The sequence below is a fragment of the Bos indicus x Bos taurus genome, chromosome 20, assembly GCF_003369695.1.
Source record: "Bos indicus x Bos taurus breed Angus x Brahman F1 hybrid chromosome 20, Bos_hybrid_MaternalHap_v2.0, whole genome shotgun sequence".
NCBI lineage: Eukaryota > Metazoa > Chordata > Mammalia > Artiodactyla > Bovidae > Bos > Bos indicus x Bos taurus.
The window spans coordinates 61,770,443-61,794,022 of NC_040095.1; the positions used below are offsets into that span (position 1 = coordinate 61,770,443).

The following is a 23,580-nucleotide window of genomic DNA, read 5'->3' on the forward strand; positions in this document are numbered from 1 at the left end:
TCCCTTCTCCAGTGGACCACAATCTGTCAGACCTTTCCACCATGACCCATCTGTCTTGGGTGGCCCCACACAGCATGGCTTAGTTTCATTGAGTTAGACAAGTCTGTGGTCCGTGTAATATTAGCTAGTTTTCTGTGATTATGGTTTCAGTGTGTCTGCCGTCTGATGCCCTCTCACAACACCTACCATCTTACTTGAGTTTCTCTTACCTTGGACGTGGGGTATCTCTTTACAGCTGCTCCAGCAAATAGCAGCTGTTGCTCCTTACCTTGGACGAGGGGTATCTCCTAATGGCTGCTCCTCCTGACCTCAGATGTGGGGTAGCTCTTCTCGGCCACCACACCTGACCTTGGATGTGGGGTAGCTCCTCTCAGCCACGCTTTTTACAAACGGACAACCTTGTAATTTCTGGTGAAGTTCAGTTACATCTGGTTAAGTCTCTGGTTTCATATCCACAAACTTTGTATCTTACAGTAGCTTTGTAAGCAGAGAAAGTTAATTTTTCTACGTTCATAAGGAATATAAACAACTGTATCTATTAATTTTTTTCTTTTTTTTTTAATTTTTTTCTTTTTTTTTAAATTTTTTTTTCTAACCAACGCCATTGAAAGTCGTAGTTAATCGGAATTTTACCAAAGTCACGAAGTCCATAGGATTTGTTTTTTAGGCAGCTTTCTATAAACCCGTTCTCAGACATTACGACTTGATCATAAATGTCAAGAGCCAGAGGAATTACTGTGTTGGTTGTCCTGCAGACTAGTATTGAAATTTACTTTGCATCTCAGATCCAGCTCAGTCTCTCTTAGCACTAAACCAGAAGCACAAGAGGCACTCGTGGGTAAAGAAGCCACCAGCCAGTACAGGAGGCATCAGAGACTGGGATTCCAGCCCTGGGTCAGGAAGATCCTCTGGAGGAGGGTATGGCAACCCACTCTAGAATGCCTGCCTGGAGAACCCCATGGACAGAGGAGCCTGGCAGACTACAGTCCACGGAGTCACAAAGAGTCAGACACAACCGAAGCGACTGAGCAGGCACACGGAAGCCCAAAGATACATCCATTTTGCGTCCAATGGACTAGATCCCAGAGAGGCAGAGAAATGTATGCCCAGGTCCTGACCTGTTGCAGGTCCTTATCTCACCAACTAGTAGGTTAACAAAAGGCTACTCCAACTTCTTTTAATTCTAGCTCCAAATTCCTCTCCCTTTTAAATGCAGAGTAGGTGAGCACTTCCTTTTGTTGCCATGAACACTTATAGCCCATGCTCTCAGGGTCTTGGAATCCTCAAAGCAATGTTTTCTTTTTAAATTTATTTATTTTTAATTGGAGGATAATTGTTCTACCCTGTTATGTTGGTTTCTGGCATACATCCACATGAATCAATCATAGATATGTCAACTAAAAAAGATACCCAACTTGAGAGTTGTGAAGTAAGTTTGATTTGGGGCAAAATGAGGACTGCAGCCCTGGAGAAAGTGCTTCAGGTAGCTTAGAGAGACTGCTCCAAAGAGGCAGTGGGGGAAGGTCAATCTCTAAGTGACCTTAGATAGTTTGGTGATCTTGGTGAAGGGGAAGGTCAATGCAATCACATGCTTCCTTTACAAAAGGTTTTCTTCTGGTCATGAGGCGCTGATGTCACCATGAAGGGATTTAGTGCTTTTCTAGATGTGGAGAAATGCACAGATTGGGATCCTGAAATCAGTTCCTGAAAATATCCAACTATCTAATAAAGACCTGCTCCATCAGATTCCCTGGAGCACAGAGTGGCTCACTCCACCCTGAAGTCCCTCAGGGGATGTTGAAGGTCAGCAACTGCAGCAGCACAGGGTTGGTTCAGTCTGCACAGAGGCAGGTGACGAATGCCCTTGTTGTTCAGTCGCTGGCAATGCTCTTGGCAAGTGCCCATTTCTAGTAGCCAGGTATACACATGTCCTCTCCCTCTTGAACCTCCCTCCCCGCCCACCCCATCCCACCCTCTAGGCTGTCACAGAGCACCAGGCTGAGCTCCTTGCATCAGACAGCAAGTTCCCATTAGCTGTCTCGTTTACACGTGGTAACCTGTATGTTTCAGCGCCATGCTCTCAGTTCGTCCCACCCTCTCCTTCCCCCGTTGTGTCCATAAGTCTGTCCTCTTTGTCTGTGTCTCTTTTCTTGTCCTGCAAATAGTACCATTTTTCCATATTCCATATATGTGTAATATATATATATGGAACAAATATATATATACGAAATATATATAATATAAAACAAATACAATTGTTTTTTCTTTCTGAATCACATCACTGTGTATGTGATCACAGGCTCTAGGTTCATTCAGTTCTAGTGAGGTGGATGAACCTAGAGCCTGTTATACAGAGGGAAGGCATGCAGAAAGCAACTTGTAAAAGTCTTTTCTCCATGAAGACAGGTACCTCCCTTGAGGAATTCTGTCCCCTGTTAACTTTTCAACCCCCTATACATCATCATCATCATTAAAGTTTTATGAAGCCTGTCCTGAGCGTACAACTGCTGCTTTACTTGGATGTGTTCTAAATTATTCATTGATGAGGATGCCAGTTTAATGATAATAGCTAATTCATTTGGTAAATATAGTTTATTCTCAACAAATGCAGATAAAGCTTGGAGTACTAGATCCATTAAATGGTGAGGCCTCATTTTTCTTGCAATGAGTGATGTATTACTCGAGTTTTCCTTGTATATAATTTAATTGCCCAGCCATTTGTTTCCTGAATTAAGAGGATTGTATATATTCTGCCTCATCATGGAAGGACAAGGAAGAAAACCACATCCTACTCCTGGATGATGTTTAGATAATTGTAGTCCCAGAATTTAAAGACACGTGTACCCCAGTGTTCATCGCAGCACTGTTTACAATAGCCAGGACATGGAAGCAACCTAGATGTCCATCAGCAGATGAATGGATAAGAAAGCAGTGGTACATATACACAATGGAATATTACTCAGCTATTAAAAAGAATGCATTTGAATCAGTTCTAATGAGGTAGATGAAACTGGAGCCTATTATACAGAGTGAAGTAAGTCAGAAAGAAAAACACCATTACAGTATATTAACGCACATATATGGAATTTATAAAGATGGTAACAATGACCCTGTATGTGAGACAGCAAAAGAGACACAGATGTAAAGAACAGACTTTTGGACTCTGTGGGAGAAGGTGAGGGTGGGATGATTTGAGAGAATAGCACTGAAACATGTATATTATCATATGTGAAATAGATCACCAGTCTGGGTTCGATGCATGAGACAGGGTGCTCAGGGCTGGTGCACTGGAATGACCCTGAGGGATGGGATGAGGAAGGACGTGGGAGGGGGGTTCAGGATGGGGGACACATGTACACCCATGGCTGATTCATGTCAATGTATGGAAAAAACCACTATAATATTGTAAAGTAATTAGCCTCCAATTAAAAAAAAAAAAAGAAAATGAAAAGAACAGTACAAAATTCAAAGAAAAATAAATAAAAATTCTTTAAACAGTGGATTGTATGGCAAAAGTGTATAAGCTCTTTGCATTCTTCCCTGGTGCAAACTGAGTGAACTTTTACTGATTCTTTGCACATGCCTCCCAGTTTTTCTCCCCAAGAGACTATCTGCTGCTGCTGCTGCTAAGTCGCTTCAGTTGTGTCCGACTCTGTGCGACGCCATAGACGGCAGCCCACCAGGCCCCCCGTCCCTGGGATTCTCCAGGCAAGAACACTGGAGTGGGTTGCCATTTCCTTCTCCAATGCGTGAAAGTGAAAAGTGAAAGTGAAGTTGCTCAGTCGTGTCCGACTTGTAGCGACCCCATGGACTGCAGCCCACCAGGCTCCTCCATCCACAGGATTTTCCAGGCAAGAGTACTGGAATGGGGTGCCATCACCTTCTCCAAAGAGACTATCTACATTAGGCTTAAGAAGGTTCTCTTTGTAAACAACCTAAAATGGCAGACAGCAGGGTATAGTTTTGCTTTGTTTGATTGGTTAATTCATTTTTATTTCCTCTGTGTATAGGGTTCATCACCTTCCATTTTCCTTATTTCTTATGCACTGCTCTCTCCATCTAAATTCCTGAAGTTCACAGCTAAGCAGAAAAATAAATGTGAGCTATTGACATAGGAACTAACGTGGACTATGTATCAAAGAATTGTTTAATAAAACAAATATAAGATCATCTAATTAGGTTGTACATGAAAAGCACTTCCCAGTCATTCCCTGTCAAGTTCAGGAAAAGTGGGAGTTGTGAGATTTGTTCAGTCCAGGTCCATTTCTAGCTATTGTTGCCCTATATGTATTGCATTTTTGATAGTTTTTTGTTTCAATGATTTACGTTAATGTAAATAAATTGGAATCACACAGTAAGAATGAAAAGAGAAAGAAACACAACATTAAGATACAATTGCAGTCTCATAGGGGCTTCCCCAGTGGCTCAGCAGTAAAAAACCTGCTTGCCAATGCAGGAGAGGTGCAGGGGATGTGAGTTGGATCCCTGCGTCAGGAAGATCCCCTGGAGGAGGGCATGGCAACCCACTCTAGTATTCTTGCCTGGAGAATCCCTTGGAGAGAGGAACCTGGCGGGCTACAGTCCGTGGGTCACAAAGAATCAGGATACGACTGAGCAGCTAAACATGCACGCACAGTCTAGTATTAACAGAATGGCCAAGATGCAGAACACTGGCAGCTCCCAGGGATGGGGAGCGTGTGGAGCGGCAGAAACTCTCATTCAAATGCAGAATGATACAGACACTTTGGAAGACAATTTGGTGGCTTCTTACAAAACTAAACATCTCACTGTCCCAACACTGCAACCGCGCTCCTTGGTATTTACCCAAAGAAGTTGAAAATTTATGTCCACACAGAAATTCGCACACAGCAGCTTTTACAGCAAATTTCTTCCTAATTGCCAAAACTCAGAAGCAGCCAACATGTCTTTTAGTAGGTGAGTAGATCAATACATTACATCTAGATGGTGAAATACTATTCATTACTGAAAAGAAATGAGCTATCAAGCTATGAAAAGACATGGGGGAATCTTAAATGTGTGGACTGGGTGAAAGAAGCCAGTCTGAAAAAAGACTAGTTACTGGATGATCCCAACTCTATGACATTCTGGAAAAGGCAAAACCATGGACACCATAAAAACATCAGCGATTTATCCAGGGCTTAGGGAGGAGGGGTGATGGGGGCAGGGATGAGCAGGCAGAGCAAAGAGGACTTTTAGGGCAGTGAAATTATTCTGTGTGATACTGCAATGGTAGACACGTGTTGTTGTACTTTTGTCAAGACCTACACAACACCCAAGAGTGAACCCTAGTGTAAACTCTGTGCTTCGGGTGATAATGGTGTGTCGGTGTAGGTTCACAGGTTGTAACGGACGTATGGCTCTTGGGGGATGGTGGTAATGGAGGAGGCGTGCCCGTATAAGGACAGGGCTGTATGGAAAACCTCTGTTCTTTCTGCCGGATTTTGTTGTGAACATAAAACTGCTCTATTGTAAACTAATTAGCCTCCAATTAAAATAAATAAATTTAAATTTTAAAAAAAATTTAAAAAATAGAAGGAAACCAATATATGATAAGCACTGTAGCATTCTTTCATTCATCTGATACATGTTTATTGGCTCACTACCATATGACTGGCATCCTTCTAGTGGATTTGATATTCTTATATCTCATACATATTGGATATAATATTATGTAGTATTTTGTTGACTTTGTTTCAGTAATATTAAACCTGGATTCCCTTTAAGATTCGGCTTGTGAGGAATTCTGTGTGATGATGAAGGGAGGAAGAAGAAAGGATACATTGGTCTCAAATGATACTAAGTGGACCCAAACCAGGGCCTCACCTATTGGATGTGAAGTGACTGATGGGGAGAATTATAGAAAAATAGGTCTCTGGCCATTTAGTGAGAGAGGAGGTAAAGGTGTCTTTTCAAAGAAGAGACTTGCCCCCGATCACCTTTTGAAAAAAGTTGTACTGTCTTAATGTTTGCAGTGTGTTTGTTTGGAGCCTTATGAGAGTTTAAGGTTGGAAACAAAAAGAAACCAGAGAAATTAGATGCCAGGACAAGTGGAAGGGAGGGAGGACCCAGAAGAAAAGCAGAAGAGAAGTGAAGAAGGCAGCATGCAGACCCATCCACCCCACCCAGAGGTCCTGCAGGGAATGAAGACCCTGCAAGAAAATTGAAAGTCTGCCCCGTGGCTCCTTTTCTGGTCCTGCTGGGAGCGGAGTGGATCTGGGAGGAGGCAGAACCAAGTACCATCACATTTCACATGTGTAAACATTATCTCTGACTGATGTTTGGCTTCAGAAAGCTGAAGTAGGGTTCTCTCTTATTGGATAGTATTCAACCCCGAGAAAAGTTTGTTTTTGTTGTTGTTTTTAGTATTGATGATCCAGTGACCCTCAAAATAAGAGCAAATGAAAAAGTTTATCATCTTACTTGTGTTGCTCTAATTAGATTAAAATAGAATTTAAGATTTCATTATACATTTGGATAGATGGCATTAATTAGGGTCACACTGAAAACATCATTGTCTCATGAAACCATTAAGAATTGATATTGCCTTCACTTTGAATTCATTTTCCCTTTTAAATCTTTAGAAGAACGTTTTAATAGGTTAATTCATGAAGTTATATGAATGGGAAAGTAAGGAATCTTAACTATAATATACAGACTAGCTAAGGTAGAGAGAGAGATAGGTTTTCTATTACTGTTTACTTTATACATAAGCATTCAGTGAACTGTATGAATGGCTCTATTACCTCTTTTACAATAGCTTCATCATTATTAAAATAGTTAAACCTAGATAATTTGTAAAGTACACACATTCAAAGATACACACATCAATAAAATGACATTCATAGTTTAACCTTTTCATACAAATGGGAATAAATGGGTGTTTTAAAGCTCAGATGTGTGTGTGGGACATACGTATACAGTGATAGATTTCATCTCTCTTGAAATCTATAAATATTTATCAGATAAACAGAAAGCCAAGCAGGACCAGGGTAAAACTGTAAGTTGGGAAAAGTTGTTTTTTGAACCTTTCTTAGTTTATTGTGATTGACCCAGTGATCCTTTTAGCCACTTCTCCTCATGCTGGCACTGCCGCAGACTGTAGGGCACCTCAGGGACGTAGGTACCTGTCTCTCCAGCCCTGGCCCCTCTGAGGCAGAGGCAGGGTGGCGGGGGAGGGTGGCGGGCCTGTGGTCGTCTCCTCTGTCCGTGGTCCTGATCTCACCTGCGGTGTAATCCCACACTCGTGTTTTCTAAATTAGGAACTTCGAGCTCATGGATTCTGGGAGGATTTCAGCTTTTTCTGTTTTCATTCGGTTGATGGATAGAAATAACTCCTCCAGGCATATTCTGAATCATGAGATGGTCCACCTTGTGTGTGAGATGCATGCCTTCATTTTTTGTAAACTGGTTTCAAAAGAGATGCATTGGCCCCTTGGAGACATTCTGAGATGTTCACAAGTGTTGTTTTGTTTTTGTTTTTTCCTTCAAGGAAGAATATTATTCCCTCTTTCAAAGCTGATATCAGCTCACCTGACAAAGAAATGTGCTGTAACAAGTAATGCATGCTCCCCCAGCCATTTATTCAGATACTTATCAAGCTTCTATTATGTGCCTGGCATTACACTTGGCCTAGGGATGGGGATCCATCAATGAACAAAGCAAAGAGACTTGCCTTTCAAGAATGTACATTCTAGCAGAAGATGGACAATCACAAGAAACATAATAAAGAAGTTAGGGCCCATCAGGACTATGAAGGATTCTGTAATAGATTAAGGTGAAAAAAGCCTGCTAGGTTAGGGAGGTGGTGTGTTTCACATGGCAATTTTAAATAGTGTGGTTGGAGTAGCCTTGTAGACAGCATGGCATTTGAGAAGCTTTGAACGAGTCCAGGGATCTAGCCCTGTGTCCCTGCTCATCTGTGGGATGAATGAGGTTTTTATCATCAGAAAACTAAGTAGGAGGACTTCCCAGGTGGTCCAGCAGCCAAGACTCCAGCTTCCACTGCAGGGGACGTGAGTTTGCTCGCTGGTCAGGAAACTAAGGCCCCCACATGCTGCTTGGTGCAGCCAAAAATTAAAAAAAGAAAGAAAGCGAAATAGGAAAGGTGCCAGATTATATCCATTCATGCCAAATTAGAACTCTTCGACCATTAAGGGATATTGAAGTTAAAAAAGAAAATTTAAGTGAGTTGTATACATTCTTTTTCCAAATGCAGCAATATTCAAATACAGCTCTGCCAATGAAAACTCTCTGAAATGGTCTGTATGTTAACTAGACAGTTTGTTTGCAGTTCAACATTTTACAATGGTGTAGAAGTTAGACAAGGGGCTTCCCAGGTGGCGATCGTGGTAAAGAACCCACCTGCCAATGCAGGAGACATGAAAGATGCAGGCTCAGTCCCTGGGTCGGGAAGATCCCCTGGAGGAAGGAATGGCAATCTACTCCAGTATTCTTGCCTGGAGAATCCCATGGACAGAGGAGCCTGGCGGGCTACAGTCCATGGGGTCGCAAAGAGTTGGACATGACTTAGGGACTTAGAGACTTAGCAGCAGCAGCCAAGAGAAGACCCATCTAGAAACATATTGCAAAGTATTTTCTTCATTTACTCATTAAAACATTTTCTTTGATTAGAAAACCACCCAGATTAAATGTTATTTTTTGTTATTAGGCAAATGCCTAAGTTAAGCAGAACATACTTTAGTCCTAGTATGTAGGACAAGTGTCATTGTGAGTGACGTTCTTATTTTCCAGGTCTTCTCAGATGAATAGCCTTGTATGACTTCTGCTTTCTCATTTGGCTTCTGGTTCCTTGGAAAGGTTGGGAGCATCTCCCTATTCCGCATAATTTTCACATTGTGTACATCAATCCTGCAGCCCTTTAGGACAGTGGTTACATTTCATAAGTCTTAGGAGTGAGGTCCTTTTGCCCGTCTGTCTGCTTCATGCCCTGAGTATGTAGCATATTTTTATAGAGAGAACACCCATTAGGAGGTTAAAATCATCTTTTCAAAATTCTATGACTTGAAAGGAAATGCGTTTGAATTTTTATCAGGAGGATATGAAAATAAGTAAAAGCAATAGAATCTAAAGAGAAGAATAATTTGTTTTCTTTTCCCTTTGCCAAAGGCCTTCCGTTCAGTGCAGTGAATTGTAGCAATGACCTCCTATGAAAAACCCATTGGAGTTTAAGTAGTAAAACCTTCCTCTCTCCTTCTCTTCTTCAGATAAGGAGACAAGGGGGCATCCAGCTCCTGGTGGACTTGCTGGACCATCGGATGACTGAAGTCCACCGTAGCGCCTGTGGCGCCTTGAGAAACTTGGTGTACGGGAAGGCCAATGATGACAACAAAATCGCCCTGAAGAACTGTGGCGGGATCCCAGCCCTGGTGCGGCTGCTCCGCAAGACCACTGACTTGGAGATCCGGGAGCTGGTCACAGGTCAGAATTCTTAGTAACAGCATGGCTGATGCTCACGATGAATTTCCTATCGTCCTGCAAGGTAGTGATGTGCTAACCAAGTGTTAGGGTCCTGGCCTGTCCAAGGGCTAATCACACCAGCCATCCTGGGAATAAATATGTGCATGTTTGCAAATGATAGACTTAAGTCAAAGGATATCAGATGTCATGCGAGTAGATTCGTCATGTTAAATAATTAGCATCCAATAAACATGACCCTCCTAAGATTCTTTGACTGTCTTTCAGTCTTTGTCACTTGGTTAAATGTTGACACCTTAAAATACCCTGAGTCATCATTAGAATGACTTTAATCATGAGTGGTGAAAGGCCAAGGCGTTGAGTTATTGGTAATAAGTTATATAATACTGTGCTTAGCAGCAGAGAGTTTATTGTCCTTAACAGTTAATTTCTTGAATAAAATGTTGATGCTTAGTAAAAGCCCCCAATTTATATAATATTACAGGTTAAGCAGTTTTCTTTCTAAAGTAATCATGAAAGAAAGCCTTATCCATGAGCATAGGACTTTTGAGTTTCAAGAAATGAACATAAGTATGATAACTATACTACCTTATAAAGCCATGGGATTAATCCATGAGATTATGCAAAGCCTTTAACACATACCTTCATGGAATATGTATGGACATAGGAAACCAGTCGTTTACTATTGCCTCTCACTTTTTAAATGGGAAGTTTTACTTGTTGAGGGGTCTAAGGTTATTGGTGACCTCAGTATGGAATTTCAAATCACTCTTCTCATTATACTGGGTTGGCCAAAAAGTTCTTCCAGGTTTTTATGTATTGAGTTTTATGCATATTCTGTAAGATGTTACAAAAAAACTTGAACAAACTTTTTGGCCTACCTGGTATATAATGTATATATGTTATGTATGCAGTATACATATTGCTATTGCTGTTCTTTGGGATATTTCATTTTTGGTTCATATTTCATTTCCTTTTCTTTGGATTTTTCTTTCTCTAAGTGGTAGATTGTCTTTGTGGGGAAAAAAAAGTGTTGTGAAATGATAGTAGTGTTTCACGCTGAACTAACATGGGTGACGTGGTTAGGGAAGGACAAACTCCTGTTGCACATATGTACACATTTTTACTCCTTAAAGCAAGTATTTGTCGAGAGGATTGCAAGACTGATTCTCAGAAAAAAAACTGTTAAGTACCCACGATTCCACTGACCTTCTGTCTCGACGCTAAAATTTCCCTGAAGCTATGCTGATAAGCATATTGCACTTGTTCATTTAAGAAAATACATTGCCAAAACTGGAGTCATAAATATTTGTTCATTCTTGGGTCAAGACTCCCAGCTTCAGCATATTGTCTTTAATTTAGCATCCTTTCAGATCATGGGCACATCTCCTTTATGTTCTTAGCTAAATTAGAAGTAGACTCTCATATCTTTGTCCTTCGTTTTTTTCTTTTCCTTTTCTTTTGTTTTTTCTTTCTCTAAGTGGAAGATCATCTTTGTAGGGGAAAAAGATGTTGTGAAGGGTTGTTGTGTTATGATAGTAATCTTTCACACTGAACTAGCATGGGGTGACATGGTCGGGGAAGGACCAACTCCTGTTGTGTGTATTATGCACATATTATGATATGTAGGATAGTTTGGGGTGAGTTAAAAACTGAAAATACAACCAGCCATTATAGTTATTAACACTTGTCTTTGTTTCCTTTTTAAAAAAAATATTTATTTATTTGGCTGTGTCAGGTCTTTCTTGTGGCATGGGTATCTTTAGTTGCAGCACGCGGGATCTAGTTCCCTGACCACAGATTGAACTTGCATCCGCTGCACTGGGAGGGCAGAGTCTTAGGCCCTGGACCACCAGGGAAGTCCCACCTGCCCTTACTGTCATGAATTGTGTTTCAACTGGAAATGCCTGTAAGAGAAAGAACTCAGGGTGGATGCCTCTGTGCCTTAAGACCAAGCTAATGGCTGTATGTTGCTGCTGAGTTGCTTCAGTCATGTGTCCGACTCTTTGCGACTCTATAGACTGTAGCCCGCCAGGCTCCTCTGTCCACGGGATTCTCCAGACAAGAATCCTGGAGTGGGTTGCCATGCCCTCCTCCAGGGGATCTTCCTGACCCAAGGATCGAACCTGCGTCTCTTACATCTCCTGGACTGGCAGGTAGGTTCTTTACCGCTAATACCACCTGGGAAGCCCAATGGATGTATGAGGCCAGCACACCCAAAGGAGCGCCCTCCTGTGTGCCTGCACTTTCATTCATGATTCGAAAAGAATTGGATTTTACCAACATTTGAATTTGCTGCAACACAAATGCCTTATCTAGAAGCACTCTCTGTGGTGGCTTCGGTCATTGCCAAAGAAACTCGGCTCCACGGAGAACGGTGAAGTGACTGATGGCTTCAATCAGAAAGGAGATGCAGCTGTGTGGGTCCCATGAGGCTGTCCGCCACAGCATGCCCTGTGCTCCTTGGGATGCTTGAAGCCGCCATGCAGAACGTGACGGCTGGCTCCTCCCGAGTCTTCAACACTGCTTCTGAAGATGCTGGACGTCACCCATGTGTGCCCCTGAGCGACATGCAGAATTTCTATGTGAGCCCCGATTGGAAACATCGAGGGCAGAGATATTCTTCAGAATGTCAGCACGTTTCCCCTTCTGGTGATGCTTTGGCTGTAAGAAAAATGGTGCATGTGTTACACAGAGAGAACAGATGCCTTATTCTGCCCCTTTTTTGAGTAGAACAGAAGTTTGCACCCACTGTCATATCATAACCCACTGTTTCTTCAGAAACATGAGTTGGTGGTCCAGACTGTCTGCCAGAAGAAGTGCTGTATTCTGCCATGACACTGTCCAAGCATCAGAGCCAAATGGATTCAGGGTGACAGTGATCGCTTCTAAAATAGATGTTCTCTGTCTTCCCAGAGGTGAGCTTCCCAGGTGGTGCTACTGTTAAAGCACCCGCCTGCCAGTGCAGGAGATATAAGAGATGCGTGTTCAATCCCTGGGTCAGGAAGATCCCTTGGAGAAGGGAAGGCAACCCACTCCAGTATTCTTGGCTGGAGAATCCCATGGACAGAGGAGCCTCACAGGCTACATACAGTCCATGGGGTCGCACAGAGTCAGACACGACTGAAGCGACTTAGCACTCACTCACATCTTCCCGGAGGCAGGGCCTTATTGTACCTGGCTGAATGTCAGGCTTGAGTTTCACGTGTTTCAAAGAAAAATGTGTTGTCAAAATATTTACACTTGCTGAAGCTCCCGGTTTCTGGAGTTGCTGTGGTGGATACTACTGAAAAACAAGAAGCACTTGGCCAAGCTATCTCTTGAGAAAAACATCTAGGAAAGCATCCCACATGGAAGGAATTGCCGCTGCACCCAATCTGTACTAACAAAGCCTTCTAAATGTCCACGCTGGCTGACACCTGAGGGCGCCTGGAAGCCTGCAAGACTCCTTGAGCTCTATTTAGACAGAGCATCCAGATGCAGATCAGGCCAAAGCTAACTCCACTGCCTGAAGCAAAAATCAAATAAGGCAAATGAATTCAGCTCCAAGAGGCTTAGAGACTTGTGTTCATCATCAGCACCAGCCATGGTCAACTGCCAAAGTGAGCTGTGAAAGCTAGGGTTCTGTTGGCTCCTGCAGAGCTATGCAAATGCAGGATTTTAGTAGGCCAAATGCAGAGAGCTGACTCATTGGAAAAGACCCCTATGCTGGGAAAGATTGAGGGCAGGAGAAGGGAGTGACAGAGGATGACATGGTTAGATAGCATTACTGACTCTGTAGACATGCGATTGAGCAAACCCTGGGAGATAGTGAAGGACAAGGAAGCCTGGTGTGCTGCAGTCCTTGAGGTTGCAAAGGGTCGGACACAACTTAGTGACTGAACAACAACAATCCGATTTAACTTCAGGATCATCCAACCCTCCATTTCTCTTATGTGTTATTCTCTGCCTTCTGAGTCTTGGACCCAGCCTCTGTGCACTGTTGTTGAATAGAGTATCAAACACAGAGTTTTGGGTGAGATAGAAAAGAATAGCATTATAGGTTTGCCAGGCCAAGGGGGACAAAGAGGGCTCCTACCCTCAAAAACTCTGTGTCCTAACCTGGGAGGATTCCATGAGTTTTACAGATAGGTTCAAGGGCAAAGTTGCTATTAAGATTTGGGTGTGTGCACTTCTTTAGAGACAGGTATTCTCTTGATGAGCTTCTCTGATTCCTTTAATTGGCTTCAGGTGGTCTTCTCTGGAATAAAGAATGCTGACATCTTTCATTTATTGGGGTTTTATTTCTTCATGGCAAATAGATGGGGAAACAGTGACAGACTTTTTTTGGGGGGGCTCCAAAATCACTGCAGGTGGTGACTGCAGCCATGAAATTAAAAGATGCTTGTTCCTTGGAAGAAAAGCTATGACCTAGACAGCATATTAAAAAGCAGAGACATTACTTTGCCAACAAAGGTCTGTCTAGTCAAGGCTATGGTTTTTCCAGCAGTCATGTATGGATGTGAAAGTTGAACTATAAAAAAAGCTGAGTGCAGAAGAATTGATGCTTTTGAACTGTGGTGTTGGAGAAGACTCTTGAGCGTCCCTTGGACTGCAGGGAGATCCAACCAGTCCATCCTAACAGTCCTGGGCGTCATTGGAAGGAATGATGTTGAAGCTGAAACTCCAGTACTTTGGCCACCTGATGCGAAGAATGGACTCATTTGAAAAGATCCTGATGCTGGGAAAGATTGAAGACAGGAGAAGAAGGGGATGACAGAAGATGAGATGGTTGGATGGCATCACCGACTCAATGGACATGAGTTTGAGTAAACTCCAGGAGTTGGTGATGGACAGGGAGACCTGGCTCGCTGCTGTTCATGGGGCCGCAAAGAGTGGGACACTATTGAGAAACTGAACTAACTACCTAGTCCTCTAAAGAGCTCAGAAGATATTGTTATGTACATCCCTTGAGGCGGAAGGAGGACCCTGCCCCAAGGCTGCACTATTCTTTCTTGGCTTTCCCTCCCTTATCTCTGCATCCCCTCCCTTCCCTGATTAGCAATTGTTTGAATCTGCCCTTCCAGAGTCAGGAAGGTCTTGGAGGCTGGAGTCTGTTCCCTACAAACAAGGAATGGAAGACATAGAAACGCATCTGTGCCCAAAAGACCTACAGGGTCCTGTTCAGTGTCAGTCTTTGCCCAAGTTTGATGAGCTTTTCACTCCAATAAGCTTTTCTGGGTGAGTCCAGGCCCTTCACTCATTCCTTAGTCACTCATTTCTCAAATGCATGCGGATTTCTGTGGGTGTTGGGTGTTTGCTAAGCCTTGGATATCTGCATACCTGGGCTTGGCAGTCAGCTGACCCACCATGCACAGCTTCTGCTGGTGGCCTCTGTGATGGTTGGGGGCCCTGTTGTCAATTGTCACACTCTGGCATTGCTGGCTGCTGATCTTTAAAAGAGATGTCCCTGGCAAATGTGTTGATGTTTTAGAAACTTAACTAGACAAGCAGAAAAAGAGATGATGGCTGGAAGAGTGGAGTAGAGAGTAATAAGTAAAAAGGATCATTCCACTTCCATTGTCACAAGGATCCTCCACAAATCCTTTTTGGAATGAGGTTAGATACTTGTGTGTGTGTGTGTGTGTGTGTGTGTGTGTGTGTGTGTCCATGCATCCTTAGTCATGCCCAACTCTTTGTGACCCCAACTGGACTGTAACCCTCCAGGCTCCTCAGTCCATGAAATTTTTTAGGCAAGAATACTGGAGTGGATTGCCATTTCCTCCTCCAGGAGATCTTCCGGACCCAGGGATTGAACCCATGTCTCTTACACCTTCTGCATTAGCTGGCAGATTCTTTACCACCAAGCAGCCTGAGAACCCCCTAGACACTCATACATGAATCAAAAAAAAAAAAAAAAAACTGATTCAAATGTAACAACTGTGCCCTTTCAGTTCAGTTCAGTTCAGTCGCTCAGTCATGTCCAGCTCTTTGCGACCCCCTGAATCACAGCATGTCAGGCCTCCCTGTCCATCACCAACTCCCGGAGTTCACTCAAACTCATGTCCACCGAGTCAGTGATGCCATCCAGCCATCTCATTCTCTGTCATCCCCGTCTCCTCCTGCACCCAATCCCTTCCAGCATCAGAGTCTTTTCCAATGAGTCAAATCTTTGCATGAGGTGGTCAAAGTATTGGACTTTCAGCTTCAGCATCATTCCTTCCAATGAACACCCAGGGCTGATCTCCTTCAGAATGGACTGGTTGGATCTCCTTGCAGTCCAAGGGACTCTCAAGAGTCTTCTCCAACACCACAGTTCAAAAGCATCAATTCTTCGGCGCTCAGCTTTCTTCACAGTCCAACTCTCACATCCATACATGACCACTGGAAAAACCATAGCCTTGACCAGACGGACCTTTGTTGGCAAAGTAATGTCTCTGCTTTTTAATATGCTATCTAGGTTGGTCATAACTTTCCTTCCAAGAAGTAAGCGTCTTTTAATTTCATGGCTGCAATCACCATCTGCAGTGATTTTGGAGCCCCCAAAAATAAAGTCTGACACTGTTTCCACTGTTTCCCCATCTATTTGCCATGAAGTGATGGGACTGGATGCCATGATCTTCGTTTTCTGAATGTTGAGCTTTAAGCCAACTTTTTCACTCTCCTCTTTCACTTTCATCAAGAGGCTTTTGAGTTCCTCTTCACTTTCTTCCATAAGGGTGGTATCATCTGCATATCTGAGGTTATTGATATTTCTCCCAGCAATCTTGATTCCAGCTTGTGCTTCTTCAAGCCCAGCATTTCTCATGATGTACTCTGCATAGAAGTTAAATAAGCAGGGTGACAGTATACAGCCTTGACATACTTCTTTTCCTATTTGGAACCAGTCTGTTGTTCCATGTCCAGTTCTAACTGTTACTTCCTGACCTGCATATAGGTTTCACAAGAGGCAGGTCAGGTGGTCTGGTATTCCCATCACTTCTTTTGTAATCCTTCAGCCAGCCTAATTGTTCAGCAAGAAGCAAAGACATTCCAGGCCCCTCTAGTACACAGAGTTTTTTCTGTTGTATTTTCCTTCCTGCCTGTTAGTGAGTTGGTGAAAACAGATGTGTATTGAAGAAAAAGGGAAGCGAGGTTGACATATGCTTTGAATTCCTCTCTAGATATTTACAAACTAGGATGTTTTGTGAACAAATACTCAAAGGAACAACTTTAGTGATCAAAAAATAAATAAGTAAATAAAGCATGTTTGTAAACCAGACTTAGGGTCTATATCCAGAAGGATTGAGAGCACCAAATTAGAAACAATGAAAGATAGAAGGAAAAAAAAAATGATCTTGCAGAGCTTTAAATTATTTACTGAGTATTCCTTGGCAAACTGTTTGAACAATAATAAAATGTTAAAAATTGATGTAGTTACATACATTTACACTCAACCCATAACCGTGCATGTTTAAAAAAAAAAAAACAGCTGCCTGTTTGTACTACAGTATGTCTTCACAGCAGAATACATTTTGCCACTGCCTGTTAGACCTTGCAATAAATAATTTTCTTCCTGTACAATAATTACTATGAGATGATGATCAGAATTTTATTTAAAGCCAGTTGAAGCAGTTATATGCTAGCTGTTACTTGAAATGTTCCAAAGCAAATAAACTTTATTAGAAGTGCTGCATGTCCTTTGGGCTTGACTAATACAATTTTTCTCTCTCTAAAGATGGAAATAATCAACCTAAATTTTGAAAGGCCCAACTAAAGATTTCAGAATGCTTTACAAATCATAATAAAGCAGTCTTTATTAAACCATAAAAATAAATAAGTTTTATTTCAGATGAAAGCAAGTGTCCTTAAGAGTTCTACTTCTCCAAGAGCAGAGTATATTTTTCATTTTATGCTTCATGTAACCCAAGTAGTCTTTCCTTTTAATTAAGGTGACAGGCTTCAGTTTAACTATTTACTTACTAGCATTAGGTCAGTTGATTTAATTCAGTCAGTCTCCAAAGGGCTCCAAAGTTGAGTTATCTGCCCCCAAAATTTATATGTTGAGGTCCTAACCCATAGACCCTCAAATTGTGAGTCAGATGTAATTAGTTATGTTAGGATGCCAAAGTAAGATGGGCCCCTGATCTGATACAGCTGATGTCTTTATGGAAAAAGGAGATTTGGACATAGACACACACAGGGAGAATGCCCTGTGAATATGAAGGCAGAGACTGGGTTGATACTTCTATGAGCCAAGGAACACCAAAGTTGGCCAGCAAACCACCAGAAGCCAGGAGAGAGGCATGAACCAGATTCTCCCCCACAGCCTCAGAAGGAACCAATGCTGCTGACACCTTGATCTTGGACTTCTAGCCTCTGAGATCATTAGTCAATAAGTTTCTGCTATTTAAACTACTCAGTCTATGGTACTTTGTGATGGCAGCCCCAGGAAACTAATGCAGACCCACCTCAAGGCTGTTCATCTGTTCACAAATATGAGCAGATACTTGTGGGTCAGGTAGATAAAGCAATGCAAATAAATACAGGACCATGTAGGCTTACTTAAAAGTGTTGCTGTGTTTTAAATAAATAAGGCTCTATTGCCCTGATTTCTTAATAAGTCTTCTTTTCATTAAAAAAAAAAAGTATTATTTATTTATTTACTTGGCTGTGCTGAGTCTTAGTTTCAGCACACAAGATCTTCCATCTTTGTTGCTGCATGGGGAATCTTTAGTTGCAGCATGCAAACACTTAGTTCTAGCATGCAGGATCTATTTCTCTGACCAGGGATCAAACCCAGGCCCCCTGCTTTGGGAGCATGGAGTTTTAGCCACTGAACCACCAGGGAAATAAATCCTGAGGCATCCTCTTAAAACAACTACTTGTAAAGAATTAGATGTGGCAAGGGTAATTGAGCAAATGCATTGTATTTTAATTTTTAAATTGTAATAGATATGGTCAAAAAATAATATAAAAGTGCTTATAATGAAAGCAACAGTCCTCAACCTCATCTGTCTTCCTCCTAGTTCCCTCAGAAGCATTCAGCCTTAATTTTTGCTTCCTTTTGCATTGTTTTTCAGCTTTCTTGTGTTTATCCCGTGTCTTTAGATATGCTTGTCTCAATCTAAACAAATTATTATAGGCTTTTAATACTGACTTTATATCATAATGGAAGGAGACTTTTTTCCTTTTTCATCACTCATGGCTTTCTCTCCTTCTTTCTAACATGGTGACATCATTATCCTTGGTTCCTCTCCAGATTCACTCAGTAACTTCAAAAGCAAACCTGTGTTTCTCCCAATCTAACATAGACACTATCTCTTATCACTCCATTTGTAAGATGAGGCTATTAGTATTCCTTTGTCTTCACCCTTCTCTTTCCCAGCCTTTGTCATCATCCTTCCCGTCTGTCCTAAGTTGCTTCAGTCCTGTGTGACTCTTTGTGACCCTGTGGACTGTAGCCCACCAGGCTCTTCTGTCCATTGGATTCTTCAGGCAAGAATACTGGAGTGGGTTGCCATTTCCTTCTCCAGGGGATCTTTGCAGCCCAGGGATCAAACGCCTGTCTCTTACGTCTCCTGCACTGGCAGGAGGGTTCTTTCCTACTAGCACTACCTGGGAACCCATACTTGACTTTATTGCCGAGAATGAATATAATTACACTCTATTCTATAAATGTAGTCAGTCTTTCAAAGTTTTCTATAACTTGATTCAAAAAGTTGAAAGCCAGAGATCAGCCTTTGCCTTATGAGCAACCAATGTGGTACCTGCAATCACATTTCTTTCCCCGTGGCTTCAAAGTGATGATCCTTGTCAATGAAGTACATTTCTAGCATCATATCTGGATGGATCATCAATGACAATGCCCATCAACTGAGCTTTGTCCATGATTTCAGTCATTATTAATTCCTTGGTTTTCTAAGGCTCTCCCTATCCGAATCTTTTGTCTTTGGGGCAGATTTGGATAATTGCTCTCTAGATCTGCTGTATAGCTGTCTTGGGTTAGAACTTCTATTCACTAGATCCTATAACCTTCTCTTTATTGGTTTTCTGTCCTTTAAGTTCCATAAAGGGCTTCCCCAATGACTCAGTAGTAAAGGATCTGCCTGCAATGCAGGAGACGCGGGAGATACCATTTCGATCCCTGGGTCAGGAAGATCCTATGGAGGAGGAAATGGCAACACACTCCAGTATTCTTGCCTGGAGAATTCCATGGACAGAGGAGCCTGGTGGGCTACAGTCCAGGGGGTTGCAAACAGTCAGACATGACTGAGCACACAAGTACAAATTCCTTAAAAACTTGTGCTCAGGAGATGAAATTATGAAAATATCAGTACTAAATCCTCACACATGATTGATATTTACTTGATATGGACAGATAGAAAATTATTTTTCTCAAGAATATTTTCTGTAATTTAATTCTATCCTTGATACTGTAAAAGTCTGTGATGTATCTAGGTGTTGCCCCTTTGAAAACATTCTTTGGTATTGGACACTTCCAGTTTAAAGAGTGATGACTTTCAGTGCCAGAAAATTGTCTTGTTATTTTTCAAGAAATTCGTTCATGTTTTTCTTCTCTTTCTGGAATTATTTTGAGTCAGACTAATTGGGTTTTTCCTTCCTCTTCAATAATTTGCAGCCCTTTGTCTTTTTATCAAGCATGTTGAAAGCTTTCTCCAGCATCTACCATTTCCCTCAACCTATCTATGAGGTTTTATTTTTGATTTTTTCTTCTTGCAGGGGTCTAAGGAGATATCAGTGGTAATAGTATTTTATTCTAAGAACTTTCTGTGTTCTTGTTTTATGAATGTAGACTGTTACTGAATTTCTCTAAGGCTATTATTTAGAACTAAGGTTTGTTTTCTCTTTACCATGAGTCATCTCACTTTGCTGTGGTGTCAAGTTTTTTTTGTTTTTTTTTTTTTTTTTCTGTTTGTATGGGAACCTTCCTCATTGATTTTGCAGACTTACTTTAAGTATATGGTAACCCCTGGGTTGGGAAGATCCCCTGGAAAAGGGAAAGGCTTCCCACTCCAGTATTCTGGCCTGGAGAATACTTTGGACTGTATAGTCCTGGGGTTGCAGAGTTGGACACAACTGAGAGACTTTCACTACTACTCACAAACTCTCAGTTCTCTGCTTATTTTTAAGAAGGAAGAGTAGAGAGTTTGTCTGAGCTCTGAGCACATTGGTGAAGTTTGTGAACTGTGAGCTTGACTTCAGGTGAGCAGGTAGGCGTTGAGTTGTAATATGTGGGATCCTCAAGTATCTTGATGAGGGGAGTTCTTCTCTGAGGGTCAGATATCCACATTAGGTTTTTATTTCTCCCCCAATGCAGCTAATTTCTTTGGAGAATATTTGAGTTGTTTATTTGTCTTGTTTGTTCTTCTGCCTGGAGGGAGGGGTCTCAAATTCTGCAAGGGCAGTCGGCCACCTCACTGGGTCCTCAGGATGGAGTCTTCTGTGTCCAGGTCCTGCACTGTGCTGGCTTCCTTACCAGTGTCATCAGCCAACTCAGCTCCATGTATTCTGTAGCTCAAAGAAATGAGATGAAATATCTCATCTGCTGAATGACTCCTTCCACTCTCTTCTTTATTTCTTTATGTCCCTAATAAATAACATCTTCCCTGCATGAGTTTTGAACAGTTTGGCAGGCAAAGTGTAAATAGTACTAAACCTTATCTCTACTGCCTATAGAAGCCAAGTTGGCAGCATTAATTACTCTGTGTCTGCTAGCCAACTTAACTATTTCAAAAGATTTCTGGGGTGTAATGTTAAATAACTCTGGAGGGTAAACACCCTTTATGGAAGGAGACACTGGAACAGAGGAGAAGCATTTTTCCCTATTAACATGCTCCAGCTTATTGTTTTCCTCTTATTTTATTTGTATAATCAGCTGGAGACATGGCTCATCTCTCCAAAGAAGGAAAGTGAAAGTGTTAGTCATTCAGTCATGTCTGACTCTTTGCAACCCCTTGGACTATACCCTGCCAGCCTCCTATGTCCATGGAATTTTCCAGGCAAGAAGGAATACTGAAGTGGGTTTCCATTCCCTTCTCCAGGGGAATCTTCCCAATCAAGGTATTGAATCCGGTCTCCTGCATTGCAAGCAAATTTTTTACTGTCTGAGCCACCAGGGAAGCCCCTAAAGCAGGAGTCAAACATTTTGTCAAGATAGCCTTTCCTCCATCTTCATGGAGTTTTGGGGGGATCACTTGGGACTCCTGGTGAGCATTTTATAAATTACACTAAGAGGTACTGAAATGGGTCAGAAGAGCATGTTATTTAAATCAAATCCAGGGTGACTGTCTTCCCACGATATAAAATAAATCCCAGATTTATTTCTTATCCCAAATAATGTCCAGCCATGTTATCCAACATAGCACATCTGAGGTTTTGCAGTAATATTAAACAACACCCAAAAGATAAAAATGAACAAGGGCATTCCAGGAATGAAATGCCAGCAATGTAGAGATGCTTTGAATTTTAATATAATCCCCACCAAATACCAAATTCCCAAGGAGAAATTAAAAATCAAAGTTTAAGTCCACTTTCATGTTGAAGTCCAAAGACATTAAAGTTCAAAGGAATTAAAGTCTAAAAATCGATATCTCTTGCCATTGTGTGTTAAAGTTCAAAGTCCACAATTCTTTAGTTAACTAAAGTGTAAAAACCATCCTCCCCAACTTTTTTACTCTAAGTCAGACTAGTTGGAATTTTCCTTCCTCTTAAATAATTTGCAGCCCTGCCGGAAGAGTTCTCTGGGGTTTGGTTTCTTCAGCAGCAGGGGCTGCCTCGCGCTGGAACTGGTGACATACTTTCAGGGCCTCGGGAGATGCCTTATTTCAGCATCAGCTCCCACTCACCTTCCTGTTTAGGGATGTGAACCCTAGCGTGTACCCATCACCTTTAGGGAAAAAGCTACCCGAAGCCCACGAGAGCAGTTATCCCAGACACCGGTATGTACTGAGGACCAGAACACCAAGGCCATACCGCTCAGTGAAGTTCATGTTGATTACCTGTTGCTGCTCCAACACATTTCCACAAGTTTAGCCACTTAATGCAAATTTATTATTCTCTGGTTCTGGAGGTAAGAAGCCCAACACAAGTCTCACTGGGCTTTTACATAGCTAAGATCAAAGTGTCCAGAGGGCTATGTTCCTTCCTGGAGACTTTAAGGGGGACAGACCTTGCCTTTTCCAGCTTCTAGTGGCTGTCCACATCCCTTGATTGTGACCCACTTCCACTGTCTTAAAAGCTGGAGACATGGTGTCTCTGATGAATTTTCCATTGTCACATTGCTCATGACTGCTGCCAGGAATGGTCCTTTTAAAGACCCGAGTGATTAGACTGAGCCCACCTGGATAATCCCAGAGACTCTCCTCAAGATCCTTAAATGAATCACAGCCTCTAAGTCCCTTTTACCATATTCACGGGTTCTGAGAATTAGGATGTGGCTGTTTGGGGAGACCATCATTCTGCCAACCACAGCATCAGAGAGGAGATGAGTAAATGAAGATCTCCTTGGATTTAGTGAGTCAAATGAGGCCAAGTCTGGCAGTCCCTGGCTTCCAGAGTTCACAGTGGGTGAACTTACATTGAGTCACAAGACAAAATTTCCAGCAAAAGGTTAATTAGGGTATCGTGCATTCATACAGCTTGTCTCTTCCTTGGGAAGGTAGGATCGTAAACATTGCTGCCATCTTGCCAACATTTAGATAGCTTCACTGGGTGTGTCAGCTGGGGTTTGACCAGAGAAGAGTGAGAAGAATGAATGACATGGGAAAAGGGATTTATTATTAAGAGGAGACCTGACACCCCAAGGTAGCTGGTGAAGAAATCTGAAGAAGGCTCTGCCTCTATGTCTGGTGCTGGGGCTAAAGTTGACCTAGGTGGCCAGGTAAAGACAAGGAAGAAAACCTGGATATGGAGCAGAGGAGAGACAGGGCCAGTGGGCACCCATGAGAACAGCCTGGCACCCTCTTCTGCCTCGCCTTGGCTACAACCAGGCCAAGTCTAATCAAATTAGGAAATTCAGACCATGAACTTCCTGCCACCCCCACTCATAGTCCTGGAGACTGAAGCAGCTCTGTAGGCTGCTGCTTTCCAGGCCCCAAATCTCTATGATCATAGCCTGGGACTCATTTTTACTAAGCTCCAACA

General features: G+C 42.2%; 1 protein-coding gene across 2 annotated transcripts in view; it reads left to right on the forward strand.

The window, feature by feature from the left end:
• The window catches only part of CTNND2 (catenin delta 2), a 1,102,711-nt gene that overhangs the window by 845,518 nt on the left and 233,613 nt on the right, over positions 1 to 23,580 (forward strand). For both annotated transcript variants that reach the window (XM_027520452.1, XM_027520453.1), the window contains exon 11: positions 9,246 to 9,459. In XM_027520452.1, the coding sequence (XP_027376253.1) occupies positions 9,246 to 9,459 (214 nt within the window). The remainder of the gene's footprint in view (positions 1 to 9,245; positions 9,460 to 23,580) is intronic.